The sequence below is a fragment of the Misgurnus anguillicaudatus genome, chromosome 2, assembly GCF_027580225.2.
Source record: "Misgurnus anguillicaudatus chromosome 2, ASM2758022v2, whole genome shotgun sequence".
Taxonomy (NCBI): Eukaryota; Metazoa; Chordata; class Actinopteri; order Cypriniformes; family Cobitidae; genus Misgurnus; species Misgurnus anguillicaudatus.
In genome coordinates this window covers 34559209-34583430 of record NC_073338.2, presented here as the reverse complement: position 1 = coordinate 34583430, position 24222 = coordinate 34559209, and the positions used below count along the sequence as shown (strand labels likewise).

General features: G+C 38.4%; 2 protein-coding genes across 3 annotated transcripts in view; one reads left to right on the top strand and one right to left on the bottom strand.

Annotated features, from left to right (window-relative positions):
* Positions 1 to 1610: 1610 nt before the first annotated feature.
* On the bottom strand, positions 1611 to 6987 carry LOC129442639 (Krueppel-like factor 9). Of its 2 annotated transcripts, XM_055202849.2 has the most exons (3): positions 6842 to 6987; positions 6140 to 6761; positions 1611 to 4980 (listed from the first exon to the last, which is right to left on the bottom strand). In XM_055202849.2, the coding sequence occupies exons 2-3, from the start codon at positions 6642 to 6644 to the stop codon at positions 4709 to 4711; spliced, it is 777 nt and encodes a 258-aa protein (XP_055058824.1). In that variant the 5' UTR covers positions 6645 to 6761; positions 6842 to 6987; the 3' UTR covers positions 1611 to 4708. The 2 variants fall into 2 exon arrangements, with proteins under 2 accessions (XP_055058824.1, XP_055058822.1); XM_055202847.2 differs by having other exon boundaries at positions 6140 to 6938.
* Positions 6988 to 8893: 1906 nt separating this feature from the next.
* LOC129442636 (uncharacterized) overlaps positions 8894 to 24222 on the top strand; it is a 46962-nt gene continuing 31633 nt past the window's right edge. Inside the window, exons 1-25 of the mRNA XM_073854144.1 lie at positions 8894 to 9174; positions 9303 to 9353; positions 9431 to 9579; positions 9728 to 9798; positions 10047 to 10212; positions 10390 to 10527; positions 11377 to 11554; positions 11639 to 11775; positions 11851 to 11954; positions 12288 to 12453; positions 12535 to 12720; positions 12808 to 12960; positions 15011 to 15155; positions 15284 to 15442; positions 15533 to 15651; positions 16425 to 16619; positions 16692 to 16847; positions 17105 to 17289; positions 17503 to 17685; positions 17756 to 17847; positions 18211 to 18374; positions 19339 to 19492; positions 20454 to 20533; positions 20631 to 20811; positions 20931 to 21086. Of these exons, the coding sequence (XP_073710245.1) occupies positions 9102 to 9174; positions 9303 to 9353; positions 9431 to 9579; positions 9728 to 9798; positions 10047 to 10212; positions 10390 to 10527; positions 11377 to 11554; positions 11639 to 11775; positions 11851 to 11954; positions 12288 to 12453; positions 12535 to 12720; positions 12808 to 12960; positions 15011 to 15155; positions 15284 to 15442; positions 15533 to 15651; positions 16425 to 16619; positions 16692 to 16847; positions 17105 to 17289; positions 17503 to 17685; positions 17756 to 17847; positions 18211 to 18374; positions 19339 to 19492; positions 20454 to 20533; positions 20631 to 20811; positions 20931 to 21086 (3541 nt within the window). The 5' untranslated portion in view covers positions 8894 to 9101. The remainder of the gene's footprint in view (positions 9175 to 9302; positions 9354 to 9430; positions 9580 to 9727; positions 9799 to 10046; positions 10213 to 10389; positions 10528 to 11376; positions 11555 to 11638; positions 11776 to 11850; positions 11955 to 12287; positions 12454 to 12534; positions 12721 to 12807; positions 12961 to 15010; positions 15156 to 15283; positions 15443 to 15532; positions 15652 to 16424; positions 16620 to 16691; positions 16848 to 17104; positions 17290 to 17502; positions 17686 to 17755; positions 17848 to 18210; positions 18375 to 19338; positions 19493 to 20453; positions 20534 to 20630; positions 20812 to 20930; positions 21087 to 24222) is intronic.

The following is a 24222-nucleotide window of genomic DNA, read 5'->3' as shown; positions in this document are numbered from 1 at the left end:
TCTAATAAATTGTGACGGTTATGACAATTAATTGCCTGTTTTAGGGCTTTGGCAATTATGACGATTAACTGTCTGTTTTATTTCTTTGATATTCAATTCTCATCATTTTTTTGTTTGTTCATGGAATAATTTTCACACATTGTTGATTATTTGAATTAAATGTTGTGCAAGGTTTACCTGGCAGTAAATATTAATACACATAAAACATATTTAAGAGTAATTGTTTATTTTTGTTAATATTGTTTTACAAAATTGTTTATTTTTGTTAATTGTTAATATATCTTTCAAAATCTAAATATTCTTTATAAAAAAATAAATACAATAAAGTATCTGAAAAATAACTGAGAAAAAAAATGTAATCAAAATAAACTGACTATACCAGAACAGGCCACAATTAATAGCCAATCCTAGGTCATATTGGACCACATGTCTGTAGTGGCTGCAAAAAAATCTATTCCTTACAGATTCTTAAGATAAGCATCCTTCACTTCCCTAAATTTGGAATTGCTTGTCCCTTGCAGTTCATACTGCTTATCAAAGTTTTTGCAGCATTTCTTTAAATGCTGTTTTTTCCACTTTATTGAATGGCTTTGCAATGTATCGCGTTACACTGTTAGTTAAAAAGCGCCATCTGATACAGTCTCGTTTATCCAGGTGCTGCAGCTCCCCCTTGTGTTTTTAGAGAGATGTGCAATCATTGCGGTGATTTGCAATCATTGCAACGAGGTCAATCAATCACAATGGGGCGGTTTCCCGGACAGGGATTAGACTAGTCCTAGACTTAAACACTTTTAAGAGCTCTCCAAACTGAAAACAACTTTCACTTACAGATCTTAAAATACATCAGGGCCCTTTGTATTACTTCAAGATGCACACAGGTAATGTTTTTAGTAAGGCATGTTGTTTAAAACTAGTTATATTTCCTAATTAAACTAAGGCCTAGTCCTGGATTAAGCTAAACCGCCCCTATGAGACGATTATTTAATCATTGTGACAGCCATACAACCCAGTAACTATTTTGGTAAACCATTCTCAGCAAGCATGTGAAAAAATAGGTAATTGGAATTTGGCTCCCTCTGTGATGTCAGAAGGGGATAATAACATCCTTAAACTGCACTATCCAACCATGGCCATTTAGTGCATAGATCAGCTAATTTGCATTTAAAAGGACACACCCAAAAACGGCTAATTTTTACTCAAACCTACAAAGTGGCAATTTTCACATGCTATGATAAATGATCTATATGGTATTTTGATTTAAAATTTCACATATGTATTCTGGGGACACAAAAGATTTATTTGACATATTAAAAAAGTCTTGTGAAATGTCCCCTTTAAACAGACCCCGGAAGTTCCATACAGACGCGTAACTGCGCAATGCGCACGCCTCCGATGAAACCATGGTGATCCAAAAGTTTTTTCAGCCACATTAAAAATATGTGAAATTTCAAACCTGTTTAATTTAAAACAACCAAGAGACGAGTTATTGCCTTATTTCGAAATCAAAGATTACATTTAATCGTGTTAAGATACTCAATTATTTCTCAACTGATAAAATTTTAGTAAGTTTAGACATATAATAGTATTTTAAAACATCACAAACACAAAAACACATTTAACTCTTTATCAGTTTCTTTATTATTTAAAAAGCACTGGAAGGTTTTTTCAAGGCAAACAATAAATCAATTGCCTAAATCAAATTAATAGTCAAGTCTCATACTATAAAATGATATTTTAAAGCACATCAACAAAAAAAGCAAGTAATAAATTAAAAAAGCAGAATAATGGAAAAAAGCAAAAGGAAAGAATGCTTAACATTAGGTCTTGCTCAAAGAAGATTTTCAGCATTTAGTTTTATCACCTGAGGAAATACATGGAAGCTTTTGTACTGACAAAACCTGCTGGTCCACTGATATGAGACAAAGCTGTAGACTGAGACCTTGATCAGATCTCATCAGACATCCTTTTAGTGTGATTACTGTAGACAATCTGCCAATCAGTGCATAATCGGTGTAGTGTGTGAAAACATCTGGATGGACAATGTCTAGATTGTACGTCAAGCAACAAAGCAGTTCTTGAAACGAATTCTCAATGGATCATCGAGATATAAATCAACCACACATCTCAGTTTACTTGCATTTGATATACAAAGACAGGATGCTTAAAAACAGCAAGGAAGAAACTATAGAATACATCACTTCTTTGCTATACGATTGCTAGGCTTTACCAGATAACTGGGCTCTGTTCTAAGCTACCCACTATGTTCTGCATACTTTAAAGACATCTACAGTATATAAACTAAGGCAAAGCAAAAGAAACACAACTTTTCAATACAACAAACCAAACAATACAAAAACACACAAATAAAAAAGAAAACAAATCGGATGTGAAACAGTGGTTTGTGACGGCATAAACAGTCCAGAGTTTAGCTGCAAATATGTGAAGCATAATAGGAGGTATCTCAAATGCAAAGTTGACTCCAAAATGCAAAAAAGAGGGCATTGTAAGCGAAAAAATCAAAAGACGTGATCACAATGGTCCAGTATCGCATACAAAGCCCATATAGCACAGTGTACCATTGATGCAATAGTGCATTAGCCGAACACCGTACAACAGCTCCAAAGACAACTCAAACCATGCATCTGAATGGAGGAAAACAACTCTTTCTTGAAAAAGAACAATCTTAAACATACAAAGCATTTCAGCAATATACAATTTAATTTACTACAGAACACATATAGTCTTAGATACTATTCTGGTTTGGTTTGTTATTGTTGAGAAAGTAGAATTTGTCATTGCACTTTAGATATCTGCCAGCAGCTATCTAAAGTACTTTAAATATTGCATGATTTGCACAGAAAAACATGTACGAACCGTATCATACAGTAATAAAAAACTGTTATCTGTAGATTTGAGAATAAGACAGCAGACAAATTCATGAACTTCACTCTGAAAGAGCATTACACTTTTGAAAGTGTATCGGTTACTGACATCTTGATACTACAAAACCTGAAGAAAAAAATACAACTAAACTGAAAGTTTCACAAAAATCTAGTTTAAGCACTCAGACAAATGTGCATATTTAAGACTAATGTCTCGATTTATTGTGACGGGTCTTTAACCCCTTCCACTTCCACAGTGTTCGTATTGTAGAACTATGCAGTAGCATCTATACAGTGTTACCCATCACACTAGCAGATTAATAATATCATTGACAATACCAGTAAGAAAAAGTGCAATATTGCATGTGTATTTCTTTAGTTGAGTAGATCAATGCCTGACGGCATACCTGTAGAAAATATCAAACAGTAAACAATGGTGCAAAACAAGTCAAAGTATTTAAGGCTTTCTGAGTTTCCTGATGTGTTCTTTGTTCTCTGAGATGGTTGTAAGAGGTCCACAGATGGGACAGTTTTGAGAGAGAACGATTCCTTTTTCCTCTCCCGTGTGAGTATACATACACACAAACGTGACGCGCAAAAACATTCGCACACAAGCAGCACTATTCTATTCAAGCGTGTACTGTCGTAAGTATTACTTCTAGTAGTTTATATAATAACATCTTTACCATTGAAGCTTCAAGCATAGATATTATCTACACATATCCACATCACTATTAAACACACTGCTACATGTATCAACATGTCAAGAATACATGGATAAACAAAGGAGTTCCTCAATGCGCAAAGCAGTATTAGATTAGCATGGTCTAATAATATTAATTATTATTATTTAAAAAAAAATTATTTCAGAGGCCATGCTGATCTTACTAGGTAACATAAGCAAAACAGATAAAAAGTAAACTTAAACGACAATAAGTTATTATCATTTCAATCATTTCAGTAGGGAAAGTTGTGGAAATACTGGCAGCGTTTCTACCCAACAGAAACTCACTGGCCATTTTATTTTGTAATTATTAGCAATGTTTGGTTTCAATAGGCATCATATTATTTTAGGGAATGGATAAACTACACCTCATTGGCTTAGCTATACCAGGCATTTTAAAAATGCACAACGTTGTAAACGATGTGATAATATTGCGAGTAATACACAAATACTTCGCTAGAAATCGATCTGGTAACGGTCTCGTACGGCATGTATGTCTATCATCACAAGATTTCGCTATTCTGTCAATCCAGCTGTACAAGACAACAAGGTTGTGCTAAATTTTCAGATGGAGCGACTGCAAATAAAAGACCAAAGACTGTTGAGCGGGTAAACTGTGACTCCCTTTTGGAGGTTTAAAACATGGCTGACAAGTGATACACACGACTAGATGACACATAACACAACTGTCTTTATAAAACGCTATGCTACCCCCGGTGGCCATTTTGTCCACATGCATCACATTAAGGTATTTCTGTCCACCCAAAACAGGCACATTTATGGTCAACTTTATATTCTGCATCACTTGCCAGCCATGTGATAATATAATCACATGACTGTGCCTAGTCGTAAGGGAATGTGCTTGAAAGTCTGTGTCTCCGTCACCCATTTTGGTCATTACTGGTTGGGCGAAGGGGCTCGGAGGAAGACGTGAAGTTCTCCTATTTTGGCCTGTGGAGGTAAGAACTGAGCTCAAAAAAATCCCAGCATGCATGGTAATCAAATCAAGCCGCAGCGCGTCTTACGGGGATGGTGGTCACAGTGCAGAAAACAGGTGTCTGATGGAGGTCCCGGAGAGGTCGTGGTGAGGCAGTGGGCGTGTCTATTCGGCAGTGCTGGCGTACTCGGAGGAGGCAGTGGGCTGGGCAGAGGTGGATTCTTGAACCGAACCCTTACGGTTGATCATGGAGGGGTGGAAGTTGGGATGTCGACGAGCGTGCTTGATGAGGTGGTCACTGCGCATGAAGCGCTTGTCGCAGAGGGGGCACAGGAAGCGCTTCTCGCCCGTGTGGGTACGTAGGTGTCGAGCCAACTCGTCGGAACGAGCGAACTTCTTTTCGCAGTCAGGCCAAGTGCAGGGAAAAGGCCTCTCACCTAGAAAATTAACATGGAAAATTAGCTCTCTCTTATCTGTTTAACAATAATATAGCAGTAAGACAGAAGTACCTTGAGAGGAAGAACAGAGTGTAACCCATAAAATCGACTGTACTCTAGCTTGTACAATAATAAATTGTAGAGTACTAGTAAGCGCACTAGAAACTGACAAACTGCTTTTTGTGCACTATTTTGTACTAGTGCTTTAATGATATATAAGCACCTGTCTTGGTGTTTTTAAGTGTATTAAAATTGATTTAGTACACTAATAGTTAGTGTAGGATACGTGGTATACTACTAACCACTGCACTTCCATTAGTGTTCTAGAAACTGCACTAGTGTGCTCTTTGTGTGTACTAGCTCTCATTCTAGTGGTGTTTAGTATTTTAGTACACTAAAATTAATTTCATGTACAAGCTATTATGTACTAGTGTTCAGTTAAAAGCTATATTATTCTCTAAATGTATAGTTTGTCAACTGAATGCCTTATAAAGAAATGCCAGGTGCGTGGTATAAGAGTCCTTTTAGCTTTAGTCAAATAAAACACAAGGTGCATTTAAATGGAACCTTGCGCGTGACCGGACGGGCGTTCGCGCGCGCACGGTTTTTGCTCGAGCCCTGTTCATATGCAAATCCGGGGGTTCGTCACTACACTACTATACTCGGTCCTCCCTCACGCGCTTCTTCCTTTGTTCATAAACTTTCTTTGTTCGAAGGCCTCAGTTGGGTGTTTTCCACTCTTTTGTGCAACTAACGAGTAGTAAATGACATTGTTATTCACAAATTTACGTTTAATATCTTTTTTCATGGTCGATGAAGAGTGCTGACAGGAAGAGACCCTGACAACAGTCAACAAACAGACGCCTGGCAGGAATAAAAGTTCTCCCGTACGAGAACTGTAATAAAACACACAGAAACCATGGGCCCACGCTTTAAATATAATTGCTAACGTTATTTGTCATTATCCAAACTGTACCCACCTACAAAATACTGGAAAAATCTACAAACAACACTTTTACGTTATATAAGTTAACATTCAAGAAGTAAATATCAAGTGCTGTCTATACATAATGAATAATATTATGTAACAATTAATTTTATATAACCACATGATATCAGCATCATTACTGTTCATCCTCCACCATGTGGTTTAGCTTACCTGTGTGTGTCCTGATGTGCGCTTTCAGGTGCGATGATTTGCCGTACACCCTGTCACACCCGTCGAAAGTACAGGGGTGACGCTTGGTTGGGGACCGGGGTGCGCCCCCTCCTCCCCAAATCGGCTGGGGGGTGTTATTGTACTGTCCCGGGACAGGGGTGGCAGAGGGGGTCATGGTAGGCGTCGGGGTGGTGGAGTCAGACAACGTGGTGTAACCGCTCTCTCCGCATGACGAGTTGCTGCTCTCGGAATAGGCCGACATGGGACGAAACTTGCCGTGCAGGTCGGTTAGGATCTCTGCCACCGTCATCATGTTGGCCCCCTCTAACCGAAGCGTCTCCCGCACCTCCCTGTCCTCGCTCGACCCGTCTGGCTCCCCGGTTGTAAGGCCCTGAGGAGGGGCCTGAGCTGCACCAGACACCGGGGTGGGTCGATGGAGGACGGGACCGCTGGATATCGACACCAGACACTTCGCAGCTAAATAATCCGAAAAAGCGTACGACATTATACCGCGACTGCGTTTAACGACAAAGCAAAAGTTACAGGCAGCCTCGTTTCCTGAGCTCGGTCGGTTCTTCGAAATTGTTCAACTCCTTGTTTTTTTCATCGGCGACTCTGCTCTCTATATACAGTGGATACACAAGGAATAAATAAAATGAAATACAAAACGTCCGAAATTAAGTAAAAAGAAAAATACGCTACCGGAGTATCTGCGTTTCAAGCCCCAACGTGGTGCCCTACATTGCCCCTCGTTTCATTGTGTCTGCTACTGCTAGAACCGGCAAAGCCCACGCCACGCCCCCGGTAGCGATTTTAGTAATACCACTACGATGAAGGCTTGACTCATGAATATTAATTACGTACCACGCCGTTTTATCCAGCGTGTGTAACTGATTGGCCGAAATGTAGATGTTTGTAAATAGGCGGTGCTAAAATGACAGATTGACGAATCATGGCTCTGACGGATGCGCTACTCGACATAATTATTATTCATGAGCTTGCCCTTTCGCCATAGTAGGGGTTTTAATCTCACAGGCAGCAAAGAGAAACACGCATGGAGTGACGTTGGGAACTGACGCAGTCCATTTAATAATGAATCAAATTACACCCCGAAACCGTTCAAACAAACTCCTCACAGACAGCGTAATGACCTTCGTGATAGTATTGTTGAAATAATAACGGTTGTATTTTAATCACTTATGTTTATCAGATATGAACAAATGTGTGGTGGGAGGGGTATCCGGCTAACAACTAATTTTGATATTTGATATCTTCAAAGTCAACGTAATCTACAGGCCAGGAAACAGGCTTCATGTCGGAGGTAGAGTTGTTTAGTTCGTACCACGCAGTTTAGGTCCGTTTCGTTTAGGTCTGTTTTTCGTTTACGCCAAACGTGGGGGTTGGTTGCGACGTTTACAAAGTGTCCTTTCGCAAACAACGTCAATATAAAACTTAATTGTGCATATTGTATAGCGCAAGCAGGATCCATGCACAGTAAATTCCATCAGATATAGATTAAAACAGGGCTTAAATCTCCACTATATACGTCAGAATATAACAGAGAAACTGACACTAGAAATAAAAGTAGGGCATCCTACAAGCTGTGATTTATGATAGCCTCCTCCCATTTTTGTCCAGAATCTTATGCAAGTGAAGGTGCAGTGGAATAATAAAAGGTAAACGTTTGATGTATTAATAGGTCAGTAAATGTAAAAGATGCACATTAATTCTCTGAGCTGAATGTGTTGAAAAGGGCATACAGGGCTTTTGAACAGCGCAAACAGGTAAATATAACAGTTTTGCAGGATATTTCATAATATCATTATCAAAACATAATACACTGATATTTAGTTTTAAATATATTTTGAGACCTACAGTGTTTATTTTGTAATATTCTATTGACAAATTATTTACCACCTAATCAAATACATGCACTTAAAGGTGCAGTGTGTAAATTTTAGCGGCATCTAGTGGCGAGGTTGACTGCAAGGGGACTCTTGGTGTTTGTAGAAAAACGTCTCATTCTAAGGCAATAAACGCAAAACGGCTCATTATGAAAGGTTTTTATACACCCCTGATAATATAGTTTTGTATATTATATTGCATTTCTGTCAAGAGATCCTTCTAAAAATTACACATTGCACCTTTAAGTTCTGGATACATTCTTTGAAATATTTCTTAATGTTTTATGAAAGTTTGCTTCTTAACATTATGTATTTGCATAAAAATGTTTAATTATTTTAATTAGAAACGAGACAAATTAACTGGTTTAAAGTAAGCCACTAAAGTGAAGTATTTTTGCCTGAATCTCATTATTTTAAGCAGAGCCTTAACAACGTTGCCCAGTAGATGGAGCCAATAAAATGCATCTGAGTGTAACCGAATAACCACGTTTTCTTGCAAAGCAGAACTGTGGTGTTGTTCACTAATCCATCTTCTTCCTTTTCTGCATCTTCCGTTTCTTCCCTTCTGCTTCCTCTTTAATAAAGCGGAAAATTTCTCATTATATTTACAAAATTCTGATTTTTTAAAAATGTTTTTTTATGTTTTTTTAACCAAATAACATAATTATTTTTTATATTTGAATGAATATTTATATTTAATCAAATTTAATCAAAATATCATTGATTTTGACAAACTAAAATATATATATATATATTATTGATTAAACCAAGAAACAAAAACTCAAGCCAGAAATCTTGCCAAACTATTTATTGACAATATTCTTAAGATACTAACTGGGATTTCAGCTAAAAATGTCCGTCAGAGTACGTAGTAAGATTTGGTAAGCTGAATTGACCCCTGGTGAGTGACTGTCTTCTGATTGGTGTCTGAGTGTCCTGTGGGTTTTTCTTAAGGCTTGGCCCCACATCTATCCATTCACTTATGTGGTTATGCTTTTCCAGTAATGATCTTTTCCGTGAAGACTTGTTGTTGGGCATTGCTCTGAATACAATTATTTATGGCCATGTCACGGGTCAACCTTTTATCACTCAGAAATCTTGGTTTAGTTATTGTGTTCGCCTTCCTAACTGGTAAGTGTTTCATATCAGTAAAAGATATAATAATTGTGTGTGTGTATGTGTTAGTGTATTTGCAGATGCATTGATGATCAAAGCTATTTAAGTTGAATACTTCTGTTTATTAACTGTTTTTGTTGAAGCTGACTGTCACGAACTGGACCAAGTTGAACTTTGCAAGTCTACTTGCCTTGGTAAGATATACAAAAATATTTTGTTATTTACCTATATATATTTGTACAGATGTTTATGTGTATTTGTGTGCATACAGATGTGCAGAAGGCGCAAAGGCACACCTATAGATACAGTACAACAATAGCGAGTACCCTGAAAGGTCCTTCATTAGGAGGCAATCAGTTAGCTTTGGATTGTGTTGTTGACATTGATGTTCGACCAGGATGTCCAGAGATGATTCTAAAGGTATGTTTCCTTTACTATCTTATAAGATTCACAAATGCATTTGATACACTAGTGTTTTGTTATTTCAAACCATACAACATTCAACTGGTTTTCATGTTTTTATACCTTCGCATTTGATTGATTTACTGTTTCATATATTTGGGCATAGCTGAGGAACATACAAATAAAGCATAGCTCATCAAAGAGAGACAATTCTGTGCTTCGCTTAAAGAACATCAGGTAATTTAAAACTTTCTCTTGATGCTTCACACTTATGACATCTCTCCGGTGGTGCATGCATACTGATAGAAATGCTGGACTTTGTACTTCAAATTGATTAAAACCTCATCAAAGCTCTTCAAGTTTCTATGTTTTTCATAAACTGTAATGCTTTACTGACACACTGTTGCAGAAAGCAAGTATGTAGGCATCATGGATGATAGTGAGAGTGAGAGGATTAAGGTCCATCTGGTGTTTTGATTTCTCAGAGAGTCATTGGAGAAGAACCCCCTGCGGTTCTCGCTCGAGGGGGGAAAGGTCACAAAGCTCTGCCCACAGGAGGCTGAGCAGGTGTGGACCCTCAATATCAAGAGATCCATTCTGAGCATGCTCCAGACCTCTCACTCGGGACGAGTTAGGGAAACAGTGAGAGAGGTGAGAGAGTTTTGATAAACTACTTGAATTTTTATAGGACTCACTTGTGTCCCAAAACATGTCAATTTTTAAGGCATATTTGACCCATGCAAATGAACAAATATTATAATAAGACTAAGAGAATACTTATAATTTTAAACAATTATGTTGTTAAACTGTTATGTAATTTCACTGCAGACTGATGTGTATGGGACATGCTTGAGTTCTTATGAACAAAGGGGACCAACACTAATGAAGAACAGAAACCTGCAACAGTGCCTTAGTGACAGAATCAGTCGGTTTTGGAGTCACTCAGTCCCCTTAAAAGAGGGCATGGTAAGCCCCATACTTCACAACTGTGTGTTGGCTCTCAACAAGTCATTAAAGTGATAGTTCACCCAAAAATGAAAATTTTGTCATAATTTACACTCATGGATGGTACTCATTGACCTCCATAGTATTTGTTTGTCCTAATATGGAAGTCAATGTGTACCATCAACTGTGTGTTTACCATCATCTGTTCATCAAAAGAAAAAAAATCATACATGTTAAGAACAACATGAAGGTGATTAAGTAATGACAGAATTTTCATTTTGGGCTGAACTATCCCTTTAAATAATCATTTAGGCTATGTTCTAACAATGGTTAAATCACAGTAGTGCTCACCCTTAGTGTGTATGTACAGCTGTGTACACAGCAGTGGCGGCCGGTGACTTCTTTTTTCAATGGTGCACGATACGAAGTTCGTCACAACATGCATGTAGCCTGTCATGTGTGTGGTTGTAATTTCAAAATATGTGTTTTGCACGTTGAGTGAACCTATGTGCATCACGTGTCTTGTCAAAATAAGCGCCCGCCGCAGACACGTCCAAAAGGTTTATGATAAAAGAGACGCTCGCGTTTGCCAGATACTCACATAATCTCACGTGTAATCAGAGTTTACTGTTAAGGGAGTGTCTTGCGTGTATTTTCTTTTATCATAAACGGTTTTGACGCGTGTGTAGAAGGCCCTTATTTTGATAAAACACGTGATACACATGGTTAACATGATGCAACAAACACATATTTTGAATTTGCACCCCTCGGAAGAGATGTCACCAGCCGCCACTGGTACACAGTGCCTTTTTATACATTTATGTGTTTTGAGTTTGGCTTTAGTTTAAGTTTGGTCTGTGTTTTGATTAGACCGTAAGTGCCAGCCTCACATGCGTCCAGATCTACGGTGGGACAATGATGAACAAGGTCAACTGTACAGAAATAGTGTCACTGGTACCCTTACCAGGCCTGTTAGAAGTAGCTGAAACCAAGACCATTTCTAGCCTAACTCTTCTCAGAACACTTGAAGTGATATCGTTGGGTTCAGGTATGTGTGCATATTTGTTTTTGAATTTACTGCATGTAACACTTGCAATATTTTGCAAAATGCACATTTCCACTGTAATTTTAGTGCAGAACACAGGCACCTTGGCTAGTCTTGTGTTTGAGGCAGAAGTGCAAAACCCAGGCAAGCTTGGCGGATCATCAGTTGAGGAGGTTACCAACACTGTGAGGAGGTTGTGCGCTCACTTCGCTAATCAACAACAGGTCAGGTGCTCGTTCACTTTATTAATACATTCATAACTTATACGAATTCAGGTTTCTCATATCTTCTTCTCATAGCAATCAGAGCTTCTCCTAAATCTAGTGCTCCAGTTGAGGTCCCTGTCATCCCATCAGTTGAGAGACTTGTGGAAGGAAGCATCCTTCAAATGTCGAGATGACTGGTTAGTTCTTATATGAATTTAAAATGGCTAAATGGGCAAGTGTTCTTATGCACTTCTACGTCAAAAAAAGTACATGGTGAACCATGTTATGGCAGTCCATTGGCATCCCGACAGGACCTGGTGGAAAGTCTGAGATATTGAATATTGCATCAATTCTTGTCAATTACCTTATGTTACCTTATGGCCCACAACCTTACCCCTTGATATTTACATAGTACTTGAAGAAAAATATCTGTCCATATTGATCCTTTATAACACATGATGTTATAATTATTCCCCAAAAAACTATATTTTGCATTCATGGTGGTCATGTTGATGTTGGTGTCACGGCAGGCAGCCCCTATTAGAGACCCTGTCAGCGTGTGGAAGTGAGGATTGCATCCTCTTCACTACAGACCTCATACTGAATAAGGAAGTTGAACAGGAGCAGGCCTTGTCTCTCCTTAACACCATCACATTTGCTTCCAACCCCACATCTTCTATGATTGGCCACACTAGTGTAAGTGTTTAAGTTAGCCTTCATTTTAACACAGAAACACACCCTCTTGGCATATTCATTTGGTGGCTCTTTCTTCAACAGGCTCTGCTTCAGGATCCTCTTATCCGTCCAAAAGCACTGCTGGTTGTCTCTTCACTGGTCCACAGGGTGTGTCAACAGAAACAAACCCCTTGCAACGAGATCACAGAAGTCCAGCAGTTTGTCCATGCATTGAAGCAAACACTTGAGGCTGGATGTGTAGTAGATGACCAATCGGAGATCACAGAGGTAGAAAGATAAGAATGGCACATTAGACAGCAGAGATGTTCTGAAATGAAATTTACTGTACACAAATGTTTTTTCTGTCATATACAGTTGCTGCATGTGTTAAAAGCAGTGGAGAATGCAGGCATGGCCATCTCGGATCTCATTTCAACACTGAGCCGTTGTGTTCAAGATCATGCTGTGCCGCTGGAGCTTCGGCTGGCAGCTATTCGAGCGTTCAGGAGAATACCATGCCATGAAGATGTTAGTATTACCAGAGTATGCATGAAGAGAGAAGCAAATGTATTGTATAGTTCTTAGTTGTTTCATAACTTTGTGATGGATGTTTCTCTTCAACTCTTTTTAAAGGAACACTCCACTTTTTTTGAAAATATGCTCATTTTCCAGCTCAACAAAAATTAAACAATTGATTTTTACAGTTTTGGAATCCATTCAGCCGATCTCAAGGTCTGGCGGTACCACTTTTAGCATAGCTTAGCATAATCCATTGAATCTGATTAGACCATTTAGCATCCTGCTCAAAAATAACCAATGAGTTTCAATATTTTTCCTATTTAAAACTTGACTCTTCTGTTTCGCGTAGTAAGACCGACGGAAAATGAAAAGTTGCAATTTTCTAGGTAGATTTGACTAGGACTATACTCTCATTCTGGTGTAATAAGCAAGGACTTTGCTGTCGTAACATGGCTGCAGCAGGTGCAATGATATTACGCAGCACCTGAAAATAGTCCCCTTAGTAACTTTCAATAGCAGGGGACTATTTTCGGGCACTGCGTAATATCATTGCGTAATACCCTCAGTGGTACTGCCAGACCCGGAGATCAGCTGAATGGATCCCAAAACGGTAAAAATCTAATATTTAACTCTAGGGAAGCTAGAAAATGAGAATATTTTGAAAAAAGCGGAGTGTCTCTTAAAGATGATTCAGTTTAATTGGCGACAACGCAGAGAAGTTTTGACATAAATAGTATGCTCTAAAATAAAAAGCAAAAATTTGAAAGTTAGGATAATCTGAATAATTTAATGAGAAATGTTTGAGATCACTTTCAAATATCTGACTAAGATATTTTGATTTCTACACTGTAAAAATTCATTGTTGCACTTAAATTTTCTTTAAAGAAAAATCCAGATAATTTACTCACCACCATGTCATCCAAAATGTTGATGTCTTTCTTTGTTCAGTCGAGAAGAAATTATGTTTTTTGAGGAAAACATTCCAGGATTTTTCTAATTTGAATGGACTTTAATAGAGCCCAACATTTAATACTTAACTTAACACTTAACAGTTTTTTTCAACGGAGTTTCAAAGGTCTATAAACAATCCCAAACGAGGCATTAGGGTCTTATCTAGCAAAACGATTGTCATTTTTGACTAGAAAAATAAAAAATATGCTCTTTTAAACCACAACTTCTCGTCTAGATCTGGTCGCGATGCGCCAGGTGACCCCACGCAATGCGTCATGACGTCAAGAGGTCACAGAGGACGAACGCGAAACTCCGCCCCAGTGTTTACAAGTGCGTTGAAAGAGGACTGTTCCTACGTTATTGTGTGTCAACTGATACTAATGAATGTCTTTGAGTCAGTTTATTGTTTAAAATAGTCCGCAAATTTGCGTTTTATATATGTAACACGTGACCTCCCTACGTCACTACGCATTTACGTTAGATCGGGCTGGACCGGACCTAGACGAAAAGTTGTTGTTCAAAAGAGCATATTTTCCATTTTTCTTGTCAAAAATGACAATCGTTTCGCTAGACAAGACCCCAATGCCTCGTTCCGGATCGTTTACAGACCCCCGAAACTCCGTTGAAAAAAACTGTTACGTATTGAGTTAAGTATTAAATGTTGGGCTCTATTAAAGTCCATTAAAATTAGAAAAATCCTGGAATGTTTTCCTCAAAAAACATAATTTCTTCTCGACTGAACAAATAAAGACATCAACATTTTGGATGACATGGTGGTGAGTAAATTATCTAGATTTTTATTTTAAGAAAATTGAATATTCCTTTAAGCTAATTCTGCTTAATTGTTATAATTTATAGTAACTCCTAACTATATAAATGTAAGGCATCTTAGTTCAGATCTTCAGTAAATGTCTAGATGAGATTTTTGGGGTAATTTTCTCAGAAGAAAAGTCTCAATTTGCCCTCGGTTTAATTTTTGCGTTGTTCGGGTATTTTTCTCTGTGCTTCAGCTTCTTAGCTTCTATTGACTAGCTTGAATCAGGGATTCAAATCATATTTTTTTGTCATGTGACTCATAAATGTTTACCTTCTTGTATTTTTTTACTAGAGGAAAGTCCTTGCTTGGGCATTTCAGAGACAACATGAGCATGTGGAGGTCAGAATCGCAGCATATCAGCAATTAATGCACTGCCCAAACCAGGAGATCTTCAGAATTGTGAAGACAACATTAGGCATCGAGAAGTCAAGTCAAGGTTTGAGTCACATTATATGAACTGAATTTGTTGATCAAGGTGGTTTGATTTGAAGTTTTAAGCAGATCTCTTATTAAAAAAGGCTGTTATGAAATGATGTACATTTTAACTTCCTGTCATCTCCTCAGTTGGGTCATTTATTTGGAGCCACCTGTTCAATATCCAAAAGACAGAAGACCCTCTAAAGAAAGATCTGATGGAGTCACTCCCAGATGATATTATTAGTAAAGACTTTGAAGCTGAGCCTTGGAAATATTCCTCACACATGGACTACACAGTGGACACGGGTATTTTGTGTTAACATTTCTAGACTTTGCTAATGTTTACAATGTATAGATTGTCCCTAACTCTAATTTCTGGTCTCATGTCTGCTTCAGGATTTGCTGCCGCTAACATGGAGGGAGCTGTAGTTTTCTCCCCTGAATCTTTTCTTCCACGTTATGCTATGGCAAATCTGACAGTTCACATCCTAGGCAGAGCTGTCAATCTCCTAGAGGTGAGGTTTACTCACATGTCTGTGAAGCTCCGGATAAATAAGACACTAAAAAGCACCATAAAAGTGATATTGTGCATTTTTCCTAGTTTTTAAAGTCAACAAATTTATTTAGCAGATGTAGTAATGTTAAAGGGGACAGTTCACAAGACTTTTATAAGATGTCAAATCTTTGATGTCTCCAGAGTAAGTATGTGAAGTTTTAGCTCAAAATACCATATAAATAATTTGTTATAACATGTTCAAATTGCTTCTTTATAGGTGTGAGCAAAAATGTGCTGTTTTGAGTGTGTCCTTTTAAATGCAAATGATCTCTGCACTAAATGGCAGTGCCGTGGTTGGACAGTGCAGATTAAGGGGCGGTATTACCCCCTTCTGACATCACAAGGGGAGCCAAATTTCAATTACCTATTTTTTCACATGCTTGCAGAGAGTGGTTTACTGGGTTGATCTTTTTCACATTTGCTAGGCTGATAGAAGCACTGGGGACCCAATTATAGCACTTAAACACTTTAGGGCGGTTCCCCGGACAGAGATTAGACTAGTCCTAGACTAAAATAAATGTAAGAGCTGTACAAACTGAAAACAACTTGCACTGACATATCTTAAAATGCATCAGTGCCCTTTGTTTGGCCTCAAAATTCACAGAAATAATGTTTTAGTAAGGTATGTTTGTTAAAACTAGTTATATTTCCTAATTAAACTAAGGCCTAGTCCTGGCTTAAGCTATTCTCTGTCCGGGAAACCACCCTTTAATGTATTGATTTTGTTTACAGATCAGTTTTAGAATGGAAAACCTTGAGCTGATTCTGAGGAACATGTTTGAGGAACATCCTCTAGCACCTTCCGATAACTCCAAATCTAAGGATCAGACAGACTCTGTGACATATGGACAGGTGGGAAAGAACAGTGATAAGGAGCAGGCGGATGTCTCCAGACAGGGCTGTCAATCATCAATTTTAAGTTCCAAGGTGAGACTTATGCGAATGGTGGTTTGGTGTCTGTTTCACGCTTTTACACATTACCTGATTTTTTTGTTTAAGTTCACAGGACAGAGGAAAAAAGACAAAACTTTGAGATGCTGGATTAATGTGAAGATGTTTGGCAGTGACCTCTCTTTTTTAACCTGTGATGACCTCCATGCATTGAGAAGAAAGCTGTCATTAAGCACAACTGCACTTTTGGTGAAGCTGTTAAAGGTCAGAGAGTGTAAAAAAACTATTTCTGCTAATTTTGAGATTAGGAGCATCAAAGTTGGATTTCACATTGATTTCAATCTATGACATGACCTTACTCACTCAATATGAAATATATCAAGGTTATAACAATGTTATTTACTTTGGGTAGGATTATTTTATGAAAACATAAAAAATAAATCCTGGGTTTTCACAGACTGGGTGTATGGTATGCCATAGTAACAATATCTTACCCAATTGTTTTTATTACTTATTCTTAGGGGCAAGAGATTAAAATTAGTAATAGGCCAATTTTAATGGCAGAGGAGTTGGTTTTACCGTCCCTTTCCGGATTACCCATGAAGCTGAGCATCAACATGTCCACAGCCTTTTCACTAAGGCTTAAAGGCACTGCTAACTATAAGACCTGGTCTCATTTCTCAATGGCTGGCTATGTCAAACCAAGGTATGTAGTGAGCTGTCAGGTTGAAGTCAATAAAAAAGGTACAAAAGTTGTCACTGTAGCAGCACCTTTTCTAAAAGTACACGTTTTACCTAAAAAGTACATACTGGTACCTCATAGGTACATATTAGGACCTTTTTGAAAGGTACCGTCCCAATGACATCTCTTATAGCTTTTTCTAAGAGTGTATACAGCTACATTGTTTGTTTTATGTAGTGCACTCGTTGCTATCTCTGTGAGAGCCGGAGTGGATGGAGCTTTCGGTCGCATTGGATCAGAGTGGGTCACTCAGCTTAAAACGTCTACCAGCTTAGACGGCGGTGTTTATGTGCACCATGGTCAAAATCTAAAGGTGGCCCTCAACACTCCAGAAGATGTCATGGATATATTGACCTTTAGGTAGTGCTTACAGTTTCTTTAAATTATATAGAGATGGGTGTTTGCCTTGACTCTTTTCTTTATGAAACAGCTCCAGGATGTTTCGTGTGAGTGGGGACACCAGAGAGGAGCTCATAGCTACGAGAAATCTTAAGGAGAAGAACACATGCACCCCTAAGACATGTGGGTTACTTTAATTTTCAGTGACTGATACCACAGAAAAGAAAACTAAGGATTCAAATGTTTAAAGGAACAGTATGTAAGAAATGTATATCAATTAATCATAAAATGGCCTTGATATGTCACTAAACATTAAGAAATAATTTTCATTTCAAATACTTATATCCCTGACAACAGTGGTCTGGCCAGGATATTGTCATTTAAAAAGTGGAGTTGCAGCCCTCAACTGATGTTTATGTTGTCGTTTTGTGTATTGGTCACCAGTTGTGTGATTGCAGTACCAGTTTTAGCCACAAGTTTTGTTATTGCAATACTGGTTTTGGCCACAATCCTACATACTGTTCCTTTAATATTGTAATTTTGCAGGGTCTAAGATGATTGGCTGGCAGTTATGTTCAGAAATCACCTATCCCTTGACGTTGAGAAGCTTTCCTCCTCTGGGTCCGGTTGCTTTTACTCTCAGACTCCACAAACTTGACAAAAGTCTTAATCAGTATCTCTTGGAAGCTGCCTATACTTTTGTACCTCAGGTAGATGCAATTTTATCACATATAACAACCCATTCTCACTCCCCAAGGCGTCAAAATCGGAAGCATGTTCAAACGCCTTCAGCGTCAGTATGAAGAAGCGAAGGGTGCCCCTATGCGTCACTATATCGTCGAAATGGGAACTCTGTTGCTTTCATGCTAATCCCTCAGCGTCGTATATAGACGAAAGGGAATCCCGGAAGGTGATGCCGTCACGTTATGCGACGATAGGCAGGATCATGCCGCTTCTGGACGGTAACTACTCAATTTTTGTTCAAAATTTTTTACCATTGTCGCTTGGGGTTGGGGTTAGAACGACTTTCTGTTACATAAAATTACATCCTAACCCAAACCCAACTCTAACCCTAACCCCAAGCGACAATGGTTTAAAAATCAGAAGACAAAAAGTATAAACCAATACAGACATCCCAACCCAAACTGGAACTCTAACCCCAACCCCAAGCAACAGTGGATTAAAAATTAGAAGACAAAAAGTATAAACCAATACAGACATCCTAACCCAGACCGGAACTCGAACCCCAACCCCAAGCAACAGTGGCTTAAAAATCAGAAGACAAAAAGTATAAACAAACTGACATCCAAACCCGAAGTCTAACCCCAACCCCAAGCGACAATGGTTTAAAAATTTGAAAAAAATTGAGTAGTTACCGTCCAGAAGCAGCATGATCCTGCCGATCGTCGCATAACGTGACGGCATCACCTTCCGGGATTCCCTTTCGTCTATATCCGATGCTGAGGGATTAGCATGAAAGCAATGGAGTTCCCATTTCATCGATATAGTGATGCATAGGGGCACCCTTCGCGTCTTCATACTGACGCTGAAGGCGTTTGAACATGCTTCAGATTTTGATGCCTTGGGAAGTGAAATGTGTTGCATATAATGACAAGATATGAGTGCTATGTGCATTAACTAAAAAAATTATCACTTTCTGTGGGTCTTTGCCAGCGCAATTCCTGGATGCCCCTAGAAGTTACTCTGCTTCTCTTTCTTGGCACACCACAATCCACTATCCCCAGAGATGTGTCACTGGACCTGAATCTTACTCCAAAGAAGCTGATTCTGAAACTAATCCATCCCTTAAAAAACATTCTCATTCAAGGTTTCAAAAGCACAAAAATCACATCAAACATCACATTTATAATGATTTGGTATAGATATATCTGGTAATGCTCTTTTATCTGTAAAGTTTTTGTGGTACATCCTGAAGGACAAACATTTGATTTTTACCGTTTTGGAATCCATTCAGCCGATCTCCGGGTCTGGCGGTACCACTTTTAGCATAGCTTAGCATAATCAATTAAATCTGATTAGACCATTAGCATCGTGCTCAAAAATAACCAAAGTGTTTCAATATTTTTCCTATTTAAAACGACTATTCTGTAGTTACATCGTGCACTAAGACCAACGGAAAATTTAAAGTTGCGATTTTCTAGGAACTCTCATTTTGGTGTAATAATAAAGAACTTTGCTGCTGTAACATGGCTGCAGCAGGCGCAATGATATTACGCAGCGCCTGAAAGTAAACAAGGGGACTATTTTCGGGCAGTGCGTAATATCCCTACGCCTGCTGCAGCCATGTTATGGCAGCAAAGTCATTGATTATTACGCCAGAATGAGTGTAAAGTTCCTAGCGATATTGGCCTAGAAAATTGCAACCTTTAATTTTCTGTCGGTCTTAGTACACGATGTAACTACAGAAGAGTCAAGTTTTAAATAGGAAAAATATTGAAACTCTTTGGTTATTTTGTAGCGCAATGCTAATGGTCTAATTAGATTCAATGGATTATGCTAAGCTATGCTAAAAGTGGTAGCGCCAGACCCGGAGATCAGCTGAATGGATTCCAAAATGGTAAAAATCAAATGTTTAACTCTAGGGGAGCTGGAAAATTTGCATATTTTTTTAAAAAAGGTAAAGTGTTGTTAAAAATAGCCTTAAGAACTAAAGACTAAGAGTTATGTCACTGTATGACACATGATCTAATTTGATGATAAAAGCTTTATCCTAAAAAAAAAAAAAAAATTCTGTAAATATTTATGATATTTATTATTTTTCATAACAGGGCAGCTGGAGGAATTACACAACCAACATTCCGGTAGAATTGAACTACTAATAGACAACATACACCATTATTTTATCAAAGTAAGTGAGATTTGCTTAAAGATTTCCTAATCATTTCTCATCGAAATGCTAGCATTTTCAAAAATGTGTTTAATTGTGATTCACCGCTGTATTCAAGGGCCTAATGGAGACAGTGAATTCTGCTTCAGAGACAAGGGCCCACTTTCACTTAGATGCCAAAGTTATGGCAGATGGACATCCAATCACCCTGTCTGTCAACACTACCCATGCTCGCAGCAGAAAGATCACAGTACATGCCTTGCTTAAAAATGTCTTCAATAAAGATGCATCACTCTCAGGCATGCATTCGCTGATATAACTGTTACTTTATTATAACTCTTCCAGCATGTTATTCACAGTGGTGTGTTGGTTGGCGGTCAGTGGATTAGAGGTCTCTGTGATCTGCTTTCATTCACAGTGCAGCTGGAGAGAAATTTGGAAGATGGCCAGAGACGTTATTCCGTTGATGCCGGGATTCTTTTGCCTAGCGCTTTCGGCATCAGAGCTCTTGGGCTACTAACGCAGAAGGGCCCAGAATGGAGCTCTTCATTGAGGCTTAAGTTTGGTGTACAAGGTAAGACATTTTTACCAATGGTATGACACAATTTATACCACGGGCCTGTGGTAAAAGCGTAATAATTGACTCTGGTCCTTTGAATTATTTGAAAATAATGCACACCCGCATTACCACCTTGGTGTGCATTATTTTCTTATAATTCAATGGCCCATCGTCGATTATTCCTTACATATTGATTATGCTATAAAGTAACAACCAGTGAAAGCTTGACACAAATAAACCAATCAAATCTCATCCATGTAATTTTGTCCTAACTACCTACATTTGTGACAGTATGCTAAGTAGCCCCACCCACACTGAGATCTCATTGGTCCAAAATCCTGCTCCTTGATCCAAATTAATTGCACATAAACACCAATTATTTCTTAAACTGGCTGTGACTATGCCCAGTAGTTATTGTAGAAACTTTCAGCGTCATGGTTAGGTTAGGACATGGCTTAAAGGCCTTTTAAATTAAAGAGAACACATTAAAAAGCCCACAACTTTGTAACTATGTGGATACAAAGGAACAATACTGGGCTGCGTTCAGCCCCGACAAAACGTTGCACAACGTTTATTAAACAAAAACAGTGATGCGTTGAACACCCTGTTGTGATGACGCAAGAGTTGCAACTACGGTAGCTGAGAGGCCATTCTTTGTGTTATTTTTTAAATGTTTCAAGAGCCTGATGAAATCGTTACAGATAAGTGTTACATACTGTAAAATACGCTCGATGTTACAGTCACCGCCATTGCCGTCCAGAATAAAAAAGAATATTCCAGCTTGAGCCCATTGGGGGAGCTGTCTCTTTGCTACCGCGTGCCTTGTTTGCATGTTGCTGCTGATTGGACTGCAGTTCTGACACATCCACCAAACAAGAGAAAACGCTTCTAAAACCTGTTGAACACCGTTTCCAGGAAACATGTCGTTCAACCCGGAAACTGTAGCAAAACGTTGTGCACCGGTGTGAGCTTGAACGTGCCCCTGGTGTTATCACTTTCAGAGTTTTTTTTATAAGTTGAAAAGAGATAAACACTTGAAACCAATCAAAATCAATTCAGGGGCTCTGGCATTTAAAGGAACAGTATGTAAGAAATTTATATCAATTAATCATAAAATGGCCCTGATATGTCACTAGACATTAAGAAATAATTTTCATTTCAAATACTTATATCACTGACAAAAGTGGTCTGGCCAGGATATTGTCATTTAAAAAGTGGAGCTGCAGCCCTCAACTGATGTTTATGTTGTCATTTTGTGTATTGGCCACCAGTTGTGTGATTGCAGTACCAGTTTTAGCCACAAGTTTTGTGATTGCAATACCAGTTTTGGCCACAATCCTACATACTGTTCCTTTAAATGTGAAACTGCAGCATGCAAGCTCAAAATAAACATGGCTGTTGTGCGCTGGTCTGGATGCTAATAGTTATCGTTACAGTTATTGTACCTGGTGTGAATGGGCCTTAAAGTGATAGTTCACCCAAAAATAAAAAAAATCTGTCATCATTTACTCAGCCTAAAGTTTTTTTGTTCTGCTCAAGACAAATTAAGATATTTTGAAAAATGTTTGTAACCAACCAGATCTGGAGCCCCATTTACTTTCATAGTATTACTTTACCCTATGAAAGTCAGTGGTGCCCCGGATCTTATTGCTTGCAAAAAATTTTTTCATATCTTCCTTTGTGTTCAGCTAAACAAATACATTTAAACAAGTTTGGAACAACTTTAGGCTGATTAAATGATTACAGAATTTTCCTTTGTTGGGGCCATTTTTGGCCTTTTTTGGCCACAACATTCTGGGTCCTATTTTAACGATCTAAGCGCATTGTCTAAAACGCACAGCGCAACGTGTAAATGGGCGTGTCCGAATCCACTTTTGCTAATTTAACGACGGGAAAAATGGTTTGTGCGCCGAGCGCATGGTCGAAAAGGGTTGGTCCTATTGTAATGGGAGTATGTTGGGCGTAACGTGCAGTAAACCAATGAGAGTCTCAGCTCTCATCCCCTTTAAAAGCAAGTTGCGCTGGTGCTATGTCTAATCCCTATTTAGATGACGAACTTTGTAAACTGAAAAACTAAGCGGAGGAAGAAGATCCCCAGTTTAAGATTAATGTTAAATAATTGTGTTGTTTTTCACTTGTATTGAAATTGTTATTTTTTTATTAAAACCTTTAAAACCCGTTTTCTTTTAGTCATGGAAGTAAAAAGCAGGCTTGTAATTGCTTTAAATGTATGGCTATACAATATCATAAAAAAATAGTTTACAAGTATGTACGATAAGGTTTGTACTCTAAAAATACTTTATTTGTAACAAACAGGAGATAAAGAATTTACAAACGGCTCTCTGCGCGTTTCAGAGTTTTTTTAAGCATTACTTAAAAATGTTTCTCATCTCACCATATCCGCAGGTGCAGAGTCATCATATACAATAAATCCGTGAGGTAGCATTTAAAAACAGATGCATTTGTTTAAAGCAAAGCATTTATTTACTTACCAGGCTACAGGTGAAGCAGCTCTTTGCGCCTTCTAACGTCTCATAATTAGTCCTCATTTATGTCCAAGAGACTCAATAATCTTTTACATTCAATCCTTTAATCATTCATATTTAAAAGCATTTTTGTGCTGCTGCGCATTCATGTACTTTGTGATTAGCAAACCCGCCTTGTCCTCCCGTTTATAGGCGCATATTACTAATGCGCTCTTTAAATAACATAAAAGACATTGCGCCATTGACTTTAGACTTTAGACCAGGTTTTTGTTGGTCAATGGCGTAGTCTATTTTAGTTGCCTCAAAATAGCAACGCGCCAACAATGCTCCTGAACACACCTCGTTTTCAGACCAGAACGCCCATGGGCGCAAAAGGGGGCGCAAATGCATTTGCTATTTAAACAACGCGGCGCTAAACGTGAAAATTAGGGTGGAAACTAGCGAAAGACACTTGCGTCGCGCATTGCGCTGCATTGCGCCGGGTGTAAGATAGAGCCCTCTGTGTGTTTCAGCAAATGAAATGATTATTGGTGGCAAATCTTATATTTATACATATTTTAAGAAAATGCTTTGAAATTTTCGAAAAACTCAACAATATACTGTGGGCAAATTGACTACCCTTTCATGTTGTTAGTGTCCATAAAAGGCCACTAAATTAAACTGCT